Source organism: Anticarsia gemmatalis, chromosome 5 (assembly GCF_050436995.1).
Source record: "Anticarsia gemmatalis isolate Benzon Research Colony breed Stoneville strain chromosome 5, ilAntGemm2 primary, whole genome shotgun sequence".
Classification (NCBI taxonomy): domain Eukaryota; kingdom Metazoa; phylum Arthropoda; class Insecta; order Lepidoptera; family Erebidae; genus Anticarsia; species Anticarsia gemmatalis.
In genome coordinates, this window is record NC_134749.1 from 11,595,763 (window position 1) to 11,620,394 (window position 24,632).

Consider the following 24,632-nt stretch of genomic DNA (forward strand, 5'->3'; position numbering starts at 1 on the left):
GACTTAAAAATGGAGGAGTTTCTCAATTTGTCGGAATTCTTTTTTTTATATACATAAAATTTAAACTATAGTCCGACTACTTAATAGACAGCCATGTCTGCAAGATGCGCTAGTGGCGGAGGTATACAAAATATAGAATTTAAAACGTCCTTGACCCGAAAGCTTTTGCGGCGGATGGTTGCCCGTTTTGCACTTACACCGAAACTTAATTATAATTTGTATAAATCGTGCTGTCCAAGGCCTTTTACTAAATAGTCGGACTATATAGAATTTGATATTGCTCTATAGAAAGTAAGAGGAGTAAAAAATAGGAAGTTTCTATTAACCTGAAAGATGTGATAACGAACGACAATGGCCAAGATGCTCCAGTTCTCAACGACAACGATAGTTTCTAATCCCAAAGCATAACAACGTGTTCACACGTGTCATATTCACTCAACAGTACAGTCTAATAACTTATTAGAGAGTATGTAAGGTTAGCGGCTGTCAGAGGTATACAAAAACCGGAATGTAGAATATACGAGTAACCGACCCTTTTTTTGACGGTAGTAATCCTTTCTGTTACTACTTTCCCGGAGGGAAAAGAAATGAGGTGTTGCCACCATAAGACCAACTCGGTAGCCTTCTTTTGATGTGTGGATGTAGAAGCTCTGAGACCTTAAAAACTCTCCAGTGAAATAAGTGTCCCCTAGGCTTATGCAGATGATGGTCTGTATGATACAGCTACTTTATTGTGAAAATTCTTAATTATAATTTAGGTAAATTTTGCATGTCGAGGCTCATAACTTAGTTGTCGGACTATAACTGCACGATACTTCTTGAATATCATTTTATACACCGCCGGTTCTAATTTCGGCGTTTTCTTTTGTTCTGAACAACGGTACGGCTGACCTTGTTGATGAAAGTAACGCTATTGTCCTAGAGGTCAAAGATCTGTCCATATTCTTAACTAAAACCGGAGAAGGCTCGTCACGATACGACATCACGATACAATTTCACGATGTTAACGTCACGTCGCGATTTTCGCCACAGATTTCATCGACAGCAATATTTGAATCCGTTTGAATTATTAAATACTTCTCGGTTGTATCGAACAATGTAAAGGTTATCAAGATCCAAGGACCTATTCTATTGAGGATGTGCAATCGTTTCGCGGAAGCATTGCTCTTATATAATATGAATTTCACTTTCCGAAACGGTCGCTGGCACCTTAATAATTAAGTGCACCAAAGGTCAGCGGGTTAGCATAATAGAGTGTAACATTGATCGTAGTTAACGAGTTTAATATGAAACAATTTGTGTCCTGAGGCGCGATGTCGCGTCGCTACGATATTGTTTAATAGTTATCGACACTTTCTAACACTTGGCGTAAATATCAATTGCTTGAGGCACACTCACATTGTTATTAAAGTTTATGTAAAAGTTTCCTTTCCCTTTTAAGTGAATTTAGTTTGTAATCTAACCGCGATCTCAGTTTGTCTGTGGTACTTCCTCCTGTGCTATTGTTGCTGTAAATCACAAACCTACTTTTACAATTTGGTAATTTACGTTTCTTATTATACGTTCGTAGCTAATATTCGGCCGAAGTTTTATTAGAACCAGCCCTGTGCAGTTTTTTTATACAGACAACTAAGTAGAGTACCAACTATGTGGTGCAACGTGCAACGTTCGCAACTCATACAAAATTCAGAAATTATTTAAAGTACCAAACGTCTTTTAAGCATTAGGAACTAAAATATGTTCTTTAACGAAAATAACAGCAAAGCAAACTATGTATAAACTAAACGGCACTTAAAAAAGTCGCATAACAGTTAAAGCTTCTTGAACTAAAGTCATTCAAGACTAGTATTTCTCGGAAACATTTGCCAAAAGACGGGCGAAAAGCAAATTACAAGCTTAACGCGACGGACGTTTAAAAGCATTGTGCTTGTTCGTGTATTAAGGTTTATTTTTATTCAAGCTTTAAGTAAATAAGACAACAGTTGTCTTAATACTGAATTGCAAAAGAAATGTTTGTGTTTGATAGAAAATACGGAACATGTTTTAAATTCTTTCCTAATTGTTGATGAATTCTGAAATGCTTTTTCTTATCACCACCTTTAATGTGGTGAACCAAATACAAATTCTCATAGCAATAACTATGATCAAGGACAACGCTTTGTCCAGAAATCAGGGCAATATGATTTAAATGCTACCTATGCAAATAACTGCAACTTAGGATGTTTTATTTTCAATACATAGCATCCTACCCCGATACATTATTTATCTAACAACCTGCCAACTATACTAACAATCAGTTAAGCCTTTTAGACGTGAAATCTCCTGTATACAATCTATTACGTTCTTACTTCTAATCTTAATTAGTTAAACAGTTATGACATAAAAGGTCGACAAACAAACCAACAAAATTTAACATTTACTACTACTAAAGAAACATATTTCATAAAAATATAAAACTATGCAACAACAAGACATCTCTAACCCTTTAGCAATTGTCACCTTTAACCCTTATTACGTTACACCACTATAACCCCATTGTGATGGTGTAACGCCATGAAAACAAGATGGCCGCAGGATGACGGCAATTTTATATTGCGTGTTTAACTGTTTAATCGCATGCGCTATTATTTTATAATTCTCTTATTCTTTGTAAAGGAAGTGTGTGTTGTGTTTAATTTGATTATGCTTGTTTGTTTTTATTTATAAATGAGTATAGAAGCGGTTTTATTTGCAAGAATATGGTCTCTTGCTTTGATTTCACAGTCAGCCTATTTATTATGTGTTTCTTGTTTTGTCAAAAATGTTGGTTTTGCTTCAAACGTTGTCAGATTATTACGTGATTTAGTCTTATTAAGAGATTATCGTGAAAATAAATCGTTAGCAAGGGAGAAATTAAATAGGTAATTTTTTTGCTGAAGAATGATTAAAAATGATATGAAAATATAAATGGTTTTTTGATACATGGAGAGTTTCCCAATATAAATAGTGTGTAATAATTATAATTAAAATGGTACATTACATTAATATGTTTAAGTTCCATTAGGAATGAGAAATATCAAGGCCGTGTTACCATTATCCGAATTAATATTTTTTAGGTCATATAAGGCTTTCAATAGCACTAACCAAAACCAAATAAATTAAAGCTAGCTACAGTATATTATCTTCTTATGTTTACATATTTTGAACCTTCATCACTTCTGCACTAATATATTTTACTCTAGCATTTTGTACAAACAAACAAAAAACGGTCACATAGTAAACTATATTCAGGTCATAAGATCTTCTTTACCTGTAACACACAAGGCGGCAAAATATTTAGATAAATTCAGAGAAACGTCGCCGACTGTCTGATTTTCAAAAGACTTCACTTACCTGGAAAACTTCTCGCTGCAAATGTTCATACATAAAACATAATGTAAACACAATGTTTCTGTAGATTTATAATAACAGTGATTTCTGTCCGCAATTTTACCTGCGTAAATATCCTTTGAATTTCAGGATTTCTTATAAACCTCATAAGTATACGTTATAAACTACGTATTCCCAAAGTTATAAAATTAATTCAATATTTTTTGCTTAAGGGCAAAAACATCCAAACAAGTTTAGAAAAACTACCTCTAATACCGACATGAACTTTTTGGCTTGGGATTCAAACCCAAGACTTCGTGATCAGCCGTATCATACACCAACTTTTCAGACTGCAGAAGCAGTAAAACCATTATTAACCATTACTAAGTAAAAAACGACTTAAATGAAAATACCGACAACTTAACAACGTGCATTTTAAATTAAAATCAACAGGAAAACTTAATGAAAAGCCGTAACGTAATTCTACAAGCCGACGTTACCCACTCGTCAACGCAAACAGCCGGTGGCAATTCCTCGTGATTCGCTCACAACTGTACACAAGAAGCCGACGCACAGATAGATAGACTTTTCTTTATGTAATAGTTTAGAAACTTTTATTTTAGATTTAATTCTTATCACAAGTTCTTTATTCTAAGTTTTAAGAGCTTACACACAATACTTTTTTTTTGGTTTTGTTTAGATGCATTAAACGTGCTATTATTTTTGATCTCATTTTTTTCTGTAAAATAATTAGAATTTCCACCAATCTTTAGCCTAAATATTAGATACTAATATTTCATTATCACATGTTTTGTCATAAATCAAGAATTTAATTCAAGAAAATAATGTTCAATTACGACAAAATTATCTACCAACGAACAATTATTTAAAAAAATATTTTTCTTCGTGTGTCATATACTTTTGACAAAAAAAGTTAGTTATACAGTTATTCGTCAAGCCGACATAAAAGGAATCAACCTAACCAACATCAAAAACAACACCTAATAAAGACATGCCATAATTATTATTTAACATGCACACATAATATTACGGTGTTCAGAACTAGATCGATGGTCACCATACAATGCCATGCATATTGATACTAGCCCACTTAGAGCATTCCTTCGCGTAAATCGTACTTTTTGCATCAAAACTTGACAATGAATATCAAATGGAAGCCGTTAGCTATCAAATAAGGTCTTAGTTCTGACTGTAGTTATTTTAGGAATGGTACAAACTGTGGAAACTCTGGCACTCCCGATGTAAGTGTATTGTGTTTTAATATTTTTAGTATAGACCGTTAACATTATACATTGTCTTAGATCTTCTTTCCTACCGGAATTCTTCTTTCCTTCTTTCTTTCTGCAATTTTACAACTGCTAATCGGTCATTTTCTCTTATTCCTGTTCTAACATTATCTGTGTGAATGGAATGGGGGAATGATTGAATAGAAAACATAGAAGTACCTAGTCAATAAAATTGCAAGCTCAAAGATGAAAAGTCAATTGTATTTCGCTTTCAAATTTAGCAAATTTTCCTAGTCCCCGAAATTTAAACTACAAGACACTTGAACAAAACTTTCCTAAAAGAAATTTAATTGTTCATCTTCACAAAAAAGCCTCGGATTATAACCGTATCAATAACGTGGACAGATCTTTATGGAAACTAAAAAATCTCATTGAATACCATTCTCCACGGCACCGCGGGTGAAAACTGACAATGGGAAAAACATCGTTTACGTGACCATACAAACTTATAATCATTTTATAGAACGCCATAGACTTATTATGGTGACATACTTTTAACGATATCGCTGTGAACATCTCTGATGGCGTTTGTTTCCTTTTGTTATTGAATTATCTTCTCGGTAGTTATGGAATTTCTTTATGGAATATTGGAATATTCTCAATATTAGCCCTAAGTTTGGCAATTAAGCCCAGTACATTTCAATAGGTACCTCCTTTTAAATGGGACTAATATTGCTTATGGCAAATCGTGAATATTTCATACTCCTTTAAATTTAGTTACCAAAGCTCATACATCTCTACCTCCAAAAGTTTTGAAATAAATATTGTTGGCAATCCCAGGAAACAGTCTAAAATGACGTAACAGCCCCTAAATCCTATGAAAACAAGCAATTTTTTCACCATTGTAAATTATAAGCAGTTAAATATTCTGAATCCTTTTCCATACCAAATATTTAAACAGTTTTTCAATATTTTCTCTATTACAACAACACGAAACAAACCGTCCTAAAACAAATCCTACATCAGAATCTATCACACCACAAATAGATCTACATTAAAAAACTTATTCCATTCTTCTCCATTCGCCACAAACTTCTAACTCAGCACTTTGCTAAGTGATCTCTTAAGTGTACAAGACGCTAACTAAAACTAGATGCTCGGCGTCCGTCGTGGATCGCAAACAGCTCCCGACGATTTTGTTTGCTTCCCAACTCGTTTTAAGACGTAGTAATGCGTGTGCCTACAGTTTGCTAAGTTCTTCGTTTTATGATAGTTTGAGAACTTAATTTTGTGATTTATTTTGCCTTGAATTACGGAGGTATTTGAGATAGGAAAATTCTACTTTGTACGAATGTTACATATGCGAAAGTTTTTCAGATTAGTGGTATAGAAGTTTGTTGCTCTTCACGTAAACAATATTAAACAAATTGAGTTAAAATCTTGACAATTGACGTACATGTATGTAGATCATAACCTGGTTTCGTGCTGAATCTTTTCATTACAGAAATTCTTTTATTTCCGAGGATAGAAGTTTGCAAATCTTGATTAACAGGAAACAAATTAGCTAACCAAAGAAAATATGTATTATAGCAATAATTCCTTGTAATATTAGATTACAGTCATGCAACGCGAAAGTTTAAAAGTTATGATAACAATATAACAAACCAGTTCGATTACAAATGATCATACCCATAGCGCCTTTACATAACGATATCAACGTGACATAGTATATCGTTTTATTATACAATTTGTTACAGTTATATTTTAAACTGATTACGGCTACTGTATTTACTGAACTAGTAAATAAATGATGATAAATAAATTGCACGGAACTTGCTTTAGAAATTCTATCGTAAAGTTACGATTTTCATTGTTCAACATTTATTTCAATTGTTGACTTCGAATTAAATGTTCGACATTCAAGTTTACTTGTAATTATAGTTGCTGAAGAAGACAATAGACGCTGTTTAGTTTTGAATTCATTTTTTTTTATGTGTTTAAACGCTATTGAATAGATAAACTGCCGCTAAATGTACTCAGAAGCCGAGGGTAAATCACGCTTCTGTTTTTTAATTGCATATTATAGTGAGTTTAAAAAAAAAATATTATAGGTATGAATAACTTTCTTTAAATTTTAATTATAAAATTGAAATTTAAAGATTGATCACCGTATACGTTTGCATTGATCAAAAAGCTTCAATTATATACTTTTGGCAAGTATTTTTTAAAATGCCCACGTTAAACAGTTACAACACTTAAAAACATCACTTTACCTGCCTGCTTCGCTTATTATGTCACCTACTAATATTTCAAACTGTATAATTAATTCCTTAGGGTTCAGTTACTGTTCTAGTCTAGACTAATAAAGCTGCAGCATATTTCTACGTCGTCACGCGATACGGTAACTTATTACATTCATAACACTAGCAAGGACTAAATTTGTGAAATACCTACTTTCGTCTAGAAACATATTAATTACTGTACACCGGTTCTACCCGAAGATTTAGGCAGAAGTGTATGAATTACACTCACTTTTTAGTACGCTAGGCTGCTAGCTAATTGCTATAGTATACCGGACACATTGATAACTTTGGGCTAGAATTGAGAATATTTTAGTATGCATTTAAAATTATTAATAGCACCCTGCTCATCCCAAGAATGCAACCCGAAATCTTGCAATAAGCAGTCGCATACTTACTTTATCTATCCAACACTTATTCATAAGTTGTGGAGCTTGCTCTGAAACTTACAGTGAATAACAAATTGGATTCGTAAAGAAGATCCCGTACTGTGATGTTACATCCATAAATACATACGTAAAATCTTTATTCTTTAGGGGTCGACAGAAACCTACGAACTTCACTTAGTACAATCATTTCAAAAATGTCACTATAATAGAGCAATAAAACACACAATACATTAATCCGATACGCATATTTATCGAGCCTTTCAATCCAGCACCTAACCTTCACCTACAGCTGTAACTAAATGGTAACTAAACGTAAAGTTAAGGCCCTTTAGCCCTTAAGGACTGCGTGGGCGGAACATTACTGACATTTGAGAGGACATTAAATATACCTTATTTTGGCAATTGTTGTTTGTAATATGGGCATTGGAGGCTTTGTTTTCGCTTGTTGAAATGAAACTGTTGGGTAATATTAGCTTGAAACATATTTATGTGTTTTGTAGTAAGTTATCAACCAAAAAACAGTCGGTATTGCAAAGGAGAATGGGCAAAATAGTATGGAGCCTGGGCGATCCGCGGCCAAACTTGATTTAATGTTTTTTTAATGTAGTTTAGTCCTATAATTACCGTGTAGAAGTTTTATTGCCGCGACGCACTTATATGACGAACAAAATACTTTTTTTTTTGAGCACTTTTAATAGTATAAAAACATATTTTTGGCTCATATTCGGAGATTAAATAAAAAGTACTATTTATATTATTGCATACAAATGTAGACATTATTAATATTCGAACAATCATAACATGTAAATATATAAATGCCACCAAAAACATTCTGTAAAAACCTCAAGTCTCGCCGTAAAAAGTTGTGAGATCGATATAATACCAAGTCGATTAATCTATTTAGTCTCTACTTAAAGGACCTTCTGCCTTAAGTTATTACGTATGTTATTATCATGCCAATTTAAAAAAAAAATACCTTTAAAACAAATAGACCGACCTGGCCATCGCATGATTTAATTATTAGTATGTATCACACTACACAGCACGACGAGAAGTTAATGCTCCTGAAATGTTAATGGCGAATTTGTGTTTTCTTGCGATGACCAAGTCGATCTAATTGTTTTTAAGGTATTTTTTTTTAAATTGGCATGATAATAACATACGTAATAACTTAAGGCAGAAGGTCCTTTAAGTAGAGACTAAATAGATTAATCGACTTGGTATTATATCGATCTCACAACTTTTTACGGCGAGACTTGAGGTTTTTACAGAATGTTTTTGGTGGCATCTCACTTCTTTTTGTAGAGCGAACATAAGTCTAATTTGTATGGAAAGACTTTTTTTTTCATAATTCAACATATTTTCCTATGGGAATGTTGTTCAGTTTCATGGGCTAAACACCCTTATCCACCCTATACCCCCTCCCCCGTTAAGTCTCATATAGTAGGTACCTATTTACACCTATTTATTTTATTTTCTACTGTAATAATAATTCATTAACTGCAAATGTAACCTTGTAATCTTATACATTTATATGGGATTACAAAGTTATTGTTGCAGTTGGTGTATTTAGAAAACTGGACCGAAATTAGAAAATATTAAATTTTTCCCATGATTAAGACACTAAACCCTATTTGTATTCTAAATTTTAAGCTTCTAAGTCTGCTAGAAGTACCTTAGACTTTTGATGATCGGTGAGTCAGTGAGTCAGTGAATCAGTGAGTGACAAAATTCAAAATTTTAACAAGTTGTAATTCCTAAACTACTGGTTCAAATTGACTGAAATTTTAAATATACCGTGTTTATACAATGACTAATTAGTTGCTGAAAATCCAGGCTTCTTGTTTTATCCACAACGAAATTATAGGGGTGTCAAAAATAGCCCGAATTGCTTCGAGAAAAGGATGTTACGGCCGTGCCGCTTTTTTTTTGCTCGACTTGCGGGGGCACTTCCGTGCCCCCAGATATCTTAACAAGTAAACATCTTGCTCTTCTATAATACATTCACTGAGACGACTTATCTGTCTTGAATGCTCAGCTTAAAAACCAGGCGTTCATAGCCAGTTGCGCTCACTGGTCGGTAAACGATCTGTTGGTTAAGCAACCGTTGGCGCGGTCATTCTATAGATGGGTGACCGCATTGTGGTATTTGAACTGAGCTTCTCCGTGCTTTCGACGGCGCGTAAAAAGTCGGTCCCGGTTGTTGTCAACTAAGATAACATTCGGGCGGCTTGAACAACTTTTAAACTAGGTGAACCATATGATAGATAGATACGAGTTACGATTATTGTTCATTTTGATGGCATTGCAATCGTTATAATAAGATGTAACGTTATTACACAACATTCAATGCATTACAGACACGAAAAAATTGTATTTGTTCTATGAAATTCCATTATATTTACATGTCAATATATTGTTTCCTGAAAGGATTTCAGCGAAACGTTCTTAGTAAAAGTTGTTCCTATTTATCATTACTTTAATTTGACACTACTTTCATTAATGGCCGCCGACCGCCCAAGAGTGCCCATTCTCCTTTTTAGTAAACATATTTTATGCAAAAATAATGTAATAAAATGTTTTGTTAGGTAGTGTTCTACTGCTAGACAAGCCTCATTTTGGGTATACATAATTAGATTTTCACGCATTTGTTTAAAAAAAATGCAGTTTCCTCGTACAAATAAGAACGTACACAAATAGTAGGTGCTCTGTATTGTACAACAACTCTCATTATGAATGTTATCTTCACAAGAAATAACCTGCTTCACTGATCATTTACAATTATATCGTAATATTCAATTACTAATGACTCTATCTATTGAACAATAATTATAAATCTGTAGTAAGATGGTCTAATTTCAGGTCATTAGTGCTTTGAGAATAGTCTTAATGACTTAGGAGCCTATTGAAAAGTTTCTTATGCTTTTATTTTTTAACAAGAAATTATTGATCTAGATTTTTTCTTATGCAAGACGTGAATCACTTGTTTCAAAGGTGAAGGAAAACATCGTCATGCTACATTGCATGCTTGAGAGTTCTTTAGAACAGTTCTTAAAGGTTTGCAAAGTTGCCAACCCGTATTTGGCCAGCGTGGTGGACTCAAAGCCTAACCACTTCTCTCGTTCCAGGAGGAGACCATTGCCCAGCAGTGGGACATTAATGGGTAAAACTTATTAATTTGAGAATTGCCATGAAATTAAATATTTTTTCCTGATAATGGGATTTTGATGGTCTTAATTTGTTTTCAAAAAGTGAAATTTATCGACAATATAGCTTTATACTATTTTGACTTTCTATCGTTTTTATACTATTGTAACGGTTTTTTTAAATCTTTGAAATTGGTATTTTTCAAAAAAACACTTTTTTGAGTAATCGAATTTATTGTATAAAATGGGAATTTCCGTAGCTACACCAACTGGGACAAACTGAGGAAAAGTCACGTGTTCTATAATTTACTTTTTTTACACGGTAAAAAAAATAACAATTCCTAGCAAAAAAGAGACAAATTTCACACTAATTTTGCAGTGACACTGCCTCAAAACGGGGAAAAACGTTAACAGAAGAAAAAAGGTCTTTATAGCCCAACAATTTAGCGGACACCCTGATTGACATACGAGATTCTGGCTGATAATATTTAGAATAGTTTAGGTATTCAAAATTAAGAATTTGAAACTTCAGTGACCCGCAGACTCTAGGCAAATCTGACAAAACGATTTTATTTTGGTAATACACAGAATTATGATTATAATCGTGCATTCCAAGGTTAGTTATATTATAAACAATTTGATAGTTTGTTCCGTTTTATTATGGAAGTGGATAGAGCAAGGGAAGTTTTTAAGAAATAAAAGTTGTGTGAATGTTATTCTTGCATGGTCCAAAATCTATCAAAATTTATAAGAAACATTGCTTTATCAAAATACAAAAGCGGCCGCAGAATCCTTGTAACGTAACAGTGCGAACAAGTTTAGTTTATGTTAATAGCGTGTAAACTGCAAGGATGATAATTACCATCAGGTTATGGCGAGAGGTGGGTGTGAGACCTAAGTGAGAATGTTTATGTACAGACGGTTACAGGACTCAAATGAAGATGGAATAATTATTATTAGATGAAGTTTTCTTGCTTTATTTAATGAAGGTTGTTTGGCAATTTAGCGGAGTCATAAAACGTAACCCTAAAAAGTTAAGATAACAAGAATGAGAAAAGTTTTATATAACGAAATTCAATAAACCTAGCATAACAAATATTGCAACGGTTTTTTTTATCGACAAAAAGTCGAAATACGGACAGACCATAAAAATAAAAGAAGTATTTAACTTGGACCTGATTAAGTAATTTTTTATAGGTTAGTTCTGAATTATTTATTATTTTTGCAAATGCCAAAACAAATATGGAAAAAAATATCAACTATTTTTATATTCACTATATAAATACATAATCTACGGAATATAAAGATTTCAAAGATACAGAAGTAAACAAGCGCTTTTGTGGTTGTCTGTACCGACAGGTGGATGTAATGATTGGGTTCGTAAATCAATTGAAGGTGACAAGGCCTTTGACGAGTAATTAGCAGATAATCATCTTAAATGTAATATATAATATAAACGATTGATTATATAAGTGCTGAGGGCCTATCTCAACAGAATATGTAGATACAAGATGAACTGTTTACATCTTGATAAATGCTGGGTAGTTTTAGCAGTTTCTACTACATAATTAGAAATATTTTTGTAAGCATGTTCTTTACTTTTCAATTAAAGAATTTTTCCAAAATAAGCTGGCTCCGGCCAGTTTGTCTTTTATAAATTTGCTATCGTCTAATAGATTTGTATAATAATATTCCGAAAGTTAAAGGTAGATTTAATCGCTTGACTGATCGAAACGTCAAGCTAACCAAGATCATGAATGGTCCTGATAATCCCCATGTAATATTATAGCATTCAAGTTGTAATCCATCAAAATTAATTTACGCTAGGAACTTTTAACTCCCCTTAGCTTCAAATCCTAGAATTTAATATAAAGCTGAACGCGAGAACAGTGAAACTCATTAATTACGCGACATGCACGCCATCCATGCAACTTCAACTTATAACTTATTCAATGAAATTCTGGTACTAATGCCTGAATACTTTTGTTTGTTATGAACTTATTAAAACAAGAAATACTACAAGTTTGTTTTTTTTGTGATAAGGATGTAAAAAAACGCTTGTAATGCTCAAATAATAATATTCAAATGTGAGATTACGAGTTTTTGGTTACATTAAAATTCAATAAAAAATTGCTAATCTTGGGTCAAGGCAATTAATATAAAGTATACAGTATTACTCTGTGTGCGGTTTTGTTAAGTTTCGATATTTTTAAAGGTTTTCTATTTTTATTTGGACAAATACGATAGACTTCTATTATTCAGCTTTACATGCTTATATTTGTTTCTTCGGCAAGTTCCAACCGTTTGAAGCTGTTCTTGCCTACAAAAAAAGTGCAACAAAAATTACAAATATTATCACCGGTTCAGTAACTTACAAAAGTAAATGAAAAGCAAAACACTTACTTTCACATTGTGGAATATTACATTAACATTTATAATAATCTTACATATTGAAATAATGAATCGTCGAGTCATTAATTTCATACAAAGCTCGCCTTGGCCCGGCTTTTGGGCATTTCTTTTAATGACACACAACTGTGGATTGGTTAAATCCATACTTACTTAATTGTTTGTCTGTCTGTTCCACTTTAACTGCTGAACTGTTGAACAGACTTTGATGATATTTGGCGTGTCGGGAAAATGCAGAAACTTTATCGTTCAACGAAAAAGTCCAGTAGTCCTTTTGCTGTGTACCTATTTGTTACGATTTTGCAACCAAACCATTTTTTTGAAAAAAACTTTGAAAAAATCAGGATGCAGTTAGTTAAAGATCCGGGACAAAAACAGGCTACTTTATTTAAAAAAATAGCCCCGATATGGTAGTCCCCGAAAAGTCATCACACAGGATTAAAATTCAAAGATTTTTTGTTATTGTAATAAATCCATTTGAGTGAAACCGCGTGTGTCAGCTGGTTAATATTAAATGACTGGCAAATTGCGACCTCGTCAATTGAAACGTGTTCATAATGAAGATGACTTGACACTGTTGACAGTTGTATAAAATATAGGCCAGTAATTATACCATTGTAGTTTTGACAGCTTTGAGACCGACTTGGAGGTCATTACTCATTACGAATTAAATTGGGAGTAATTCGATTAAAAAGATTTCGATGTGGATTGTTCGATTAAAGGGTTTAAGTTAATTAATGATCGAATTAATTAAGTTTATTTTTAAGGTTATTCGTAAGCTTTTATCTGCTTTCGTGTCAATTTGCTCGGACATTATTTTGTTGATGTGGAAATATGATAATTAAATTCATATGTGCAAAGGAGATCATCCATTTTGGGCCTTTTTTCAAAGTGCCGGCCAACAAAAAAAAGTGGCATGTATCGATAGAGCTAGCCATTTGAAGCAATAGTTAGTATGGCACGAAACCGGTAGGATCACTTTGAACCGAGTTATACAGGTTTGAAGATTCATAATATTAAAACATTAATTCATTTCTGAAAGTGCTGTGAAACATAAAATAATGATTGATTTTGCTAGAATTAAGTATCTAAAGCAAACGACCACTCTGAAGTTGATTTAAGGTCGTAAGCACACGTATCAACTCGGAAACGGGTCGTCACCGTATCAACTCGAGATCATCAGTATTATTTGTATGTAATTCCCTACTGTAACACACTAATCGGAATCGTTATGTGATCGCCCCGGCTCACGACCATGGGAGTGGTTCGTATGCACATTATGCATACACCAGCACCCAGGGTGGAGTGCGGGGCTATGTGCAAATTCCGATAGAATTGTGGGCATACCTTCTAAACCGCAACATGTGTCCTCATAACAAGGGCCCTCATCACAAATCGTGCCCGAAGCACAAAATATTGTTCCACATGCCGATGAGTTGGACATAACAACCCAACGGCAACACTCTAGATGACCTCTTACATAGACGATGGTTTGTTAGTTGCACACAACCGAGGGTGCGGCCCCTTAGGTGCGAGTTTGATTCCCCCGGCGCCTCAATGCGTCGCCACTGGACTAGTCACTGGGGACTAGCGCAAGGTCAGCGCATCCTCCCTTAGCGAACCCAAGGAGCCGCACCTTCGATTGTGTGCAACTAACAAACCATCGTCTAGGTAAGAGGTCATCTAGAGTGTTGCCGTTGGGTTGTTATGTCCGACTCATCGGCATGTGGAACAATATTTTGTGCTTCGGGCACGATTTGTGATGAGGGCCCTTGTTATGAGGACACATGTTGCGGTTTAGAAGATATGCCCGCCCTTCTATCGGAATTTGCACATAGTCCCGCACTCCACCCTGGGTGCTGGTGTATGCATAATGCGCATACGCACCACTCCCATGGTCGTGAGCCGGGGCGATCACATAACGATTCCGATAAGTGTGTTACAGTAGGGAATTACATACAAATAATACTGATGAGCTCGAGTTGATATGGTGACGACCCGTTTCCGAGTTGATACGTGTGCTTACGACCTTAAATCAACTTCAGAGTGGTCGTTTGCTTTAGATACTTAATTCTAGCAAAATCAATCATTATTTTATGTTTCACAGCACTTTCAGAAATGAATTAATGTTTTAATATTATGAATCTTCAAACCTGTATAACTCGGTTCAAAGCGATCCTACCGGTTTCGTGCCATACTAACTATTGTTTCAAATGGCTAGCTCTATCGATACATGCCACTTTTTTTTGTTGGCCGGCACTTTGAAAAAAGGCCCAAAAATGTATGGAGCGTGGATGATCTCCTTTACCCTTTCAAAATACGTAACAAGCGTGTGATTTTATTTGACTTCATTCATTACTCATATTTAAAAATTATATTTATTTTCTTTAAAAAATCGCTTGTAAAGCTTGCAAAAGAGCAGTTAAACCCCTGCGGCAGTATCCAAATCATTATATTATGTACTTATGTTTATATTTAAAGAAAAACCCGTGCCGTACAAATACAATTCAAATCAATTACCACAATACTAAGATGACTGCCAACATTCAAAAGTTCTTTATATAAAAAATCGTATTAGGAACGCCAAGTGCTTAAGCGCAATATGCACTAAAGACTGGCCACCATAAAATCACAATGGCGGCCGCAAAGTCACAATAATGTTTTTATTTATTTTTTTCGCAACGAGGCCGGTGATAAAGTGTGGTATTTATGAGCCTCTCGGACTACCCACGTGGATGGGAACTGGTTAAGTACGAACTGGAAGAACTGAGAATAAATACTTTTCTAAGACTATATGATTATATTGTCGGAGCATTCTTATTGCAGTTCACTTACTGTTTTAATTTTAAGATTGAATTATAATCCAAAAGTACTCAATTACGGCCAAATCTAAAATTGCTTTTACCGATACAAACCAAAAAGGGTAATCTCAATTTTCTATCAACGCACTCGTACCAACAATTGATATTTTCTAAAGGACTTATTGTTCTGCGAAATATACGCAAAATCTTTATATTGGATGAAGGATACTATAAAGTAATCATATAATTACTTACCCCCAGATTATGCCACTTATGGCGCAATTTACCATATACATACAAACACAATAATCAATATACAATAATAATATATTAATAACAATATAAACAAATTTACATCTCAAAATTTCGGTTTATACCTGTTTTAATTTACAATTCTTGTTCGAGGTTTTATTGCAATTGGTTTGTCCAATTTTATGCCAAAACGGTAAACAAATATAAGCCCAAAATGAGTCACTTGTCATAATTATACTGTTAAGAATAACATTCAATTTTTGTGACATACTTATAAAATTACGTGCTTGTGCATATTTTGCAATTCAACGAAAGAGCGTAAAGGACCATCGTATACAAATGCCCGCAACTTCGTCCGCCTATAAAATAATCCCCGAGAAATATATCTTCTATGTGGTAATCTAAGTTAGAAACGATCTTTGTACTAAATATCATCAAAATCCGTTGTCTAGTTTTTGAACTGAAGAGTAGAAAACTTACAGTATATCCTCTCTAAGTTTCGAATTTCTGATACCAATGCGTTATTAAGGATTTAATTTATTAAATTACACGGAGCAATTAGTTTTGAGAATTTTTATCTATATTCAAAATATTATTTATGAGCAGAATATTACTTTTTAACCTAAACTAGTCTAGCATATTATCCTTAAAGAATATAACAAGGCTTTACATAAAATATCATAATATACAACACGTATTTCTCAATCTTATTATTACGTCAGCAGTTTCTAGGAAAACCTAACCTTAGGCAATTTTATTCTAACCACATATTGCGAAAATATACACATACAATTTTCCTCTTTCTCAAGACATATCGTCACACTTATCTTCGCATAAATCCGCAGATATATCTTGTACATTTGACCTTGTGTTTCAAAAATGTCAGCAAGTCCCTTATTACCTTGGTAAAGCCCACGTAGTATTAAATGCAGGTATTCGACACCTACTTAGTCATCTTTATCGACATATTGGCAAATTGCTGTTCATTTATTTGGTCGGTAGTGTAAAGGAACGTTAATCGCACTTTGAATGTGAGACGAATTTAGTAAGAAGATGGCTAAATATTGATGATTTTAAAGTTATGTAGTCATTGGTTAAAATAGAAACAAATATTTGGTTTTTGCCAGTTATACAAGGAAGAGAAGAGTTTCGCTCCCAGCAATCCGTCAGTGACGGATAAATAAATAAACATATCTTTTATATTTTACAAGGCATACATAAGGCTATGTAAGCACTCTTTGGATAGATAAAATACTTACATTTGTTCGCCAAAAAGCTAGTATATTAAGAATCTATGCGTCTTTGGAAGGAGTTAATACAATTTTATCCTAATTATTGAACATTTCAATCAACAAAACATAACCGCCATCGCTTCTACAAACATTTCCGCTCCCATTTTCCTTTAAACAAAATTAATTCCCCAACTAAAACAGTGAAGCCGTCATAACGCAATATTATCTCGTGCCCACTTGACATAATTCCGTCGGCTAGTGTCCTCGCCGTATTTAGGTTACCTTAGTACCACGTGCCTTTGTTTGACGTGCTATGTGCCAGCTGACGAGAAACTGTCCATACACACGGAAAATGCAGATGAAAATAGCCTTTGAGGTGTGTTTTGTTTTGTAGTTGAGTGTAGACACTTTATCGTTTAACGTAGTGGGGTTTAAAGGGTTGTTATAAGATTTACGCACTTGTCTTCTATTGTATAAGCTTTACCTACAGATAAATTTTAACCACTGCTGATAAGTTTCTTAAATCTTTCTTTGCATATTACCACGTTCCTTGATTGTTCGCCAACTTCACCTAGGTCCTACTTCAATTTTAAATTGTTATGGTGGTTTCCTAGCCATCCGAAGCTTAATTAATTAGTTTGAATTTACTCTATGTATACAAATGGGCTAAGATGACTAATTCAGAAAATTATAAGGTTTGTCATTTGCTTCTATCTCAGTTTAAATAACGAATCTCCTAAAAATATCTTTTAAGCATCAAACATTTTAACAAAACTCAACAGGAATGCATCAAAACTTAGCGCTATCGAACCTTATCTATGCTTAAAAAGAGATGTTTTAGATTGTTTTACGCTTGTCTATTTAAGCGTTTTATCTGCAACACCGTCGATCGCATAGAATGCTGTCTGAAAAGTTAGACATTGTTGGCTACCCTTCGTTTAACATGGGTACAGACCCGTGCCGGATCTCAACGTATTATGTGTTGTACAAACTTTGTACACAATTAAATTTTAGTGAACATTAAAGTATAATTGTAACACAGGTAATTCTTAGTTTGACATTATAACTTGTACCTTTAATGGTTTTGAGCATTTAACTTATTATGAAAATAAATAATCATATTTATAGACTGACTGAAGCAGTCTTTAGGTGTTAGGAGGTCGTGGGTTCGATTCCCATACCGAACAATTATTTGTGCGATTCACAAATAATTGTTTCGGGCCTGGTTGTACTTTGTGTCCGTTGTTTGTATGTTTGTAAAAGTCCCCGCGACAGGCAATTCTTAGTGCGAGAGTTGTCTTTAACAAAAAGGGGGCATTTATACGTGAAAACATTTGATGGACGTACAATTTCAATAAGAACACAAATCAATCGAACAAAATCACAAAGCCATTTTATCCTCCTCCCCAACCGTCTATTTCAATAAGTGGATATTGTTTACTGCGCTAACGACGCGTTAAGCTTACATAAGCATAGACAGATGATATAGAGAAGCGACGGCACATTAACTGCGAGAGGAAAACGTGTCCGCTTCCTAGTCTATAAAGACTAATTCACACGATGGATCGGACTAAAACAACAAATTTGCCGCAGTGGGTGCTAGTGGTATATAAAAATAATAAATCAGGTCTATAGAACGCAAAACTAGGTATGTGAAGACGTAATAATTTTATCATATCGGGCGATATAGACAGTCGGAGACAGACTTTGATAATTTTCAACTAATTAAAGTTAGCTGCTTTATTCCTATGGATAGTGCTTAAGCATTGCATTGGTGTATAAGTGATAGTAAAATAATATTATAAAGGTTTTAAAAATCCTAAGTAAAAAAATGTGAGTGCTGTGGGAATCAGTAATTTTATGTAAATCTTGGATGCGGCATCTCACAAGCGCCGTAGTGTGGGTCGATCCTAAGACAGTAGGCAGTGGGCTAGGCCTATAACCATTTAAATACCTCACACCCATTGAAAGCTACTAACAATTAGTAAACTAATATTTGAACAAATAATACTAAAATACATTAAATTTTATTATCATCTTAAAGAATAATATCGGAAATGTTACAACGAAACGGATTTGCTTGTTTAGTTTGTTTACTAGAAATCCGGTTTGTTAGAAATTCTCTTACAGTCATATTTATGTATTAGTTACTGTATAAACTTGTTAAATTGCAACAATTTAATTTATTGAAGGGAGTTTAATACACGGAAACTTGGATATGAGAGATTGTAGAGAAACGCACTTTACAGGAACTATGTAGGTGCCTAGCAAAGCAGTAATTACTTCTAAAAAAGTTTTTCTGAGTACAAAAACTGAAAACTGTAGAACTAATTTAGCAATCTAAGATTTCCATGTCATATGCAAAGAATATGCAGCTACACCAATCTTTTCGAAACACAGACAGAAAGTTTATTTCTTTTAAAGAAAGTATTAAATGCTAAAATCTATTCGTTCGTCAGTCTGATTCTCTCTTACATGGATAATATTTATCCGTTTGCCACTGAATCAACTTTGATGCAATTTAACACAGATATAATAGTTATTTTCAGCAAAATGAGGGATGAAACTTTGTAAGTTAGCAAAACCACGTGACTCAGCTAGAAAGGAAACTAAATTTAATGGTATGATAAAAAAAGATAGTAAATTAAAATGATTAAAGAATAATAGAAATAAATAAACATTAAGTTAGTATTTCTGACCATTGTTTGTGAGCGCGGCACTGCCTGTGAGCAGCGATAAGCCTTGCAATTTCACTGAACACCGCTGTACCAAGCTTTATACAGCGAGCTCAGTGGAATGGCGGTGATGTTGATGTTTTACTGTACCAGTGAATTATGTGTCTGGCTGTCGAAAATCTACTCATAATTTCATTTTAAAGTAATATAGAGGCTTTATGTGGAAAAGTGTGTATAGAATAGTTATTGTAAAACAACGTTGTCTATAAAATTTTGTGACTGAAATTTTATTTAATTTGAGTTTCTCTTATTTATATTTATTAGTATTTAGGCTTCAGTAACAATATTCAAACAGAGTGTTAAGCTCTTTGATTAAACGTTAAAAATCTCTCAAGATGCAACAGAAAAAAAACTATCCACAATCTAAACCTTTGTAGTGGTGACAATTGATTAGTTTTTTGATATTCCTAAAATTCTCTTATCTACTGTAACTCCCACATTGAGAAATGTCGATAAATTACTGGAATGCTGAAAAGCTATCAGATCGACGTTAATTTTTTGTTGTGTTTATTACAAAACTGCAGCATTTGTCAAATCCACAAACACAGAAAACATCACTATAAAACAACTAACACGTAATAACATACCCAACCCTAAAACGCTAGCGTAAAATTAAACAAACTTATTAGCAACTACGCAACAATGTAGTGTGACAGTTCAGTAATTCACTTGAGGCATGTGAGGCAATAACTTGACACTATACAGTAAACACTTGACGTATTAAATGATACTACAGCAGCGACTGCGGACGTTTTTACAGTACGCATCCGATGTCCGCATTGCGTGGGTTAAGTTGAGAGTTGGAGCGAAGGATTAGGATTCTAAGCTGTTATGTTTGTAGTAATATTTGGTCTGGGAAAAAGTCTTTTCGCATTATAGTATGTATGAACTTGTAATAAAATCTCTTTGGCTATAAGAATCCCAAATGAGTACACGGTTCATTAGGTTTCGTTCAGTGTGCTCGTGAGGTAACCAAATATCATAAAATAAAATTGAAAATTACTTTGTCCACTGCAGAGAATCCCTCTTCGCTCGTTAAGCCAGTCATATTAGATTACCAGAATGACAACAGAACAATAAAAAGGAATCTTTAGTTAAGCGTTACTGTATAAACTCAAATAATAATATAAGCTTTTGTTTATTGCGTTAGGATCCAAACCATATCAGCAATTAAAAAAATATATCACATAACAAGACAAACACAGAACCAATTAGGTACTCCTAGTGCAAAACAAGAAAAAAAAATCAAGCAAGTTAATCGTAACAAAAAATTCCAAACATTTTCCCACATGCAACAAAAAAGGCTATACATCATAAGCACCTTTCCCACAAACAAAAAGAATAGCCAAAGCTTTGGAGCAGTAAACAAGCTCGCGTTCCCTCACACTCACGTCGGGACATTTGGCGCGGGTCCAAGCCTTCCCCAGGGCTCGCAGTATTGTGTGGACACTATTTATGACCTTACCACTGGATACACTCGATGCTTGTTATAATTGACCGTTGGTATAGCATTGTGGGCAATTGAGGAGCTCACCTTTGGATCCTTGTTAGATGGACTAATTTGTATGTTACTTGATCGTCTGTTAAAGAAAAGTATGTAAAACGTATCAGTGAATAGTTCAATATCTTTGCTGTTTAGTAATAATTATTCAAGGGATTCACAAAACGTGTGCCCGTAAAGCTTTTAACTTTAGTGAAATTTACAGACTGATCTTTATTACAGTCTTTTTCTGGAGACATTTTTATCGTTGGTTGGAATTAACAAAATCTGTAGCTCGATTCTCTACTACTATCGACTACCGACAATCGATCTGTCATCGAGAAATTTTGTATGAAAATGTGATCAACGCCCCTGACGGGTGTCGTAGGAAACATTTTGGCAGTACATACTAAATGTCAAAATTTCGATAGCTAGCCGGTTGTCGGTGGTCGACAGTCGTAGAGAATCGAGGTACTGAGCTATACAAATAACATAATCGATTGTAATTCCTTTTATTTTAGAGATATTTTCAGATTGTCAGATCTTTATTACGGTCTTTTTCTATAAACATTATTATCATTGGTTTAAATTAACAAAATGTCGGCAAGATAATAACATAATCGATTATAATTGTGGTGAAATGAAATTGGAAGCGCAATAAATTTGTTGTTGTTAAGATAATATGTTTTAAATTTATTTTATTTTCTAACTGTATGTTCGTGTTTGTTTCAGGTGACATAGAGGACTGTATAGTGACGCCCGCGTATCAAGGCCAGTTCACTCCACTGCCGGAGGCGTTGTGTGACTGCATCATGGATCTTACGTCACAGGTATGTGGCAAAACGTGGTAGAGTTCACTTTTATATTGATTTAAAACTACTGAGGAAAAATAGCCTTGCTAAACCTATGGGACTAATTGTGCCACTATGTGAGAATGATTGTTTTTGTTTTGTAATACCTTAGCTGTAAATTATTGAAAAATGCGTATGTAAACTTATCAATTGCTTATATAAACGAAGTTTTTCAGGTGCACTTAACGGTAGTTTATCTATTCAGTAGCGTTTATATTCATATAAAAAAACGCTATTGTGTAGATAAAACTACCGCTAAATGTACTCAGAAACCTGGGGTTAATGATTTATAAAAATATTTACTAAATTAAACAAACAAAAAGTTTTTTTTATTCCAACATAAAATTAAAAGCCGGTTGTAATATCGTTGGTCTTTACCAACCACAGGAACACTGAAGAGGGTTGAAAAAAAAAATTTTTAAAATATTTACGTAATGCAAATCTAAAAAGACGCATCTTACTAAACATAAAAATTGATACGCCCGACCCTATAAAAAAACCTACCTCAAAAAAGAGCTCTGTTGAACAAAAGACACTTTAGAGCTTCTAAAATATGAACTAAAATAAATTCAATACAGTACGATATCCTCTAACCGTACAAATGCAGCAAAGGGATATCAATCGTGAGCATTTTTCAATAAATTCCGGTGGCACCTGCTCCGAACAATTGGAGGGAGGAAGTCCTGTCTGGAAGCCTTCCTTATTTATTTCTGGCATTGATACAGTTTGTAGAAAGTATTATGTGTTTCTTTATTTAATGTAGACAAAGCTTTTGACTATAACGAACTTTGAACTTGCATGTTTGGAGACTAGTAACTTCAAAATTGCGATACAAAAAAAATAATACGAAGTATTTTTCTACTGATCAACGAACCATATACATTGAATGTATAATTACTATGAAGTGTACAGTAGTAATTTCTAAAAGGTTTGTGTTAATGTGACAATGCACTTATACTTTATTTTTGTTGGCTCTGATTTCAAGTTAGAAGATTATTTTCGTCTACAAATTTTAAAGCACGACAAAACTAGACGGTTGTTCACGTTGTTAAAGATCTAAATTCCAAGCACTGGTTTATAATCTTACCATCCTCAGGAAGTAATCTGATGAGAATCTCAAAAGTAATTAGCAACAAAATATTTGTTTAGAATTAAATGAGCATGAATTTGAAACAAAGCCCCGTGCGAACAGTGTCGCGAGTACAATTGATTTCGTCTACGTTTGATGACGGGTTTCTTCTCAAACTACTTTCACCAAAGTCTTGCTTTTTCGAGCAAAAGTTACTGTTTTAATATAGATGTTCCGCTTTAGATTGGAGCAGTATGGTTTTATTGTTCGATTGTTTAAGATTTGTAGGTTAATTATATATGTAGCTACAGAATGCCTTGTGCTGTACAACATTGATAACATTGAACGACTACTTTCCTAACAGTTGCGTGATTATTAATAATAATTTTGATAAAGATGCAAGTATTATACCTTTATAGTATAAGTTTACATAATAATACCTTAAATAACACGATTTTATGTACATTATTTAGATCGGGTTCCTTGATGTTTTGGCTAGGTGAGCAAGAGGTGGTCACAAACTTCAAGCAAAAGCTTACCAAACTCCAGCAAGTTGTGATATTTTGAGTTCTTTACTCATACAGCAAGCTTTTGTTAGGTCAAAAGTTTACACTATGTGGATTGAAGCTACTCAGTGCATTTATTTTCTTTCGTCCTAAATTGCATCTTTATTCGAGAAGATCATAGTGACGAAATCGACATAATATGTATGTACACCCAAACCCACACACAAGGCTGTTTACTAGAAACTGAATTTCCTGAACAGAAATTGACTTCCCGATACGGATGAGATAACATCAAATCTATGAGTAAAGCGACACATGTGTACCACGACTTTGAACCTAGGGTTCAGAAGCTATAGTCCGACAACTTAGAAGAGAACATTGACTTGCACAATTTATCAGATTCAAATGAATAGTTCTGGGTATTATTAATTATAATTCTGGGTATTTCTGTTCTATCGGTATTTTGAAAGATCTTTCGACAGCCGTTACCAGTAGTCAGAAGCTTGAAAGCCTGACAACCAGTTTTACCAAATGGTATCGTTTTATAACCCGGGTTGATGAGGTCCGATAGGTAGTCGTTTCATGTAAAATACTTTATATTCAGCTGCATCGTTTGGGGCTGGAAGCCGACTCCAACATTGTTGAATTCTAGGTATTTCTGAAATAAAATTGTTGTAACAAACACGCCACCGTCAGCTGCATAAGTCTGCGGGTCACTAATGTTCTAAATTCTAGATGTTGCATAGCCGTGAACCTTACCTACAAGGCTCTCTACTAAGTTGTTGGGCTATATTTATAAAGTGAACCTTTTGACTTCAGTTAGTCATTCATCATAAGTAATGGTAGTATAAGTAAGAAATAGCGTAG

General features: G+C 34.0%; 1 protein-coding gene across 1 annotated transcript in view; it reads left to right on the plus strand.

Moving 5' to 3' along the window:
• The window catches only part of ko (Stork-head domain-containing protein knockout), a 205,290-nt gene that overhangs the window by 141,249 nt on the left and 39,409 nt on the right, over positions 1 to 24,632 (plus strand). Inside the window, exon 4 of the mRNA XM_076114799.1 lies at positions 22,072 to 22,169. Coding sequence (XP_075970914.1) covers positions 22,072 to 22,169 — 98 coding nt within the window. The remainder of the gene's footprint in view (positions 1 to 22,071; positions 22,170 to 24,632) is intronic.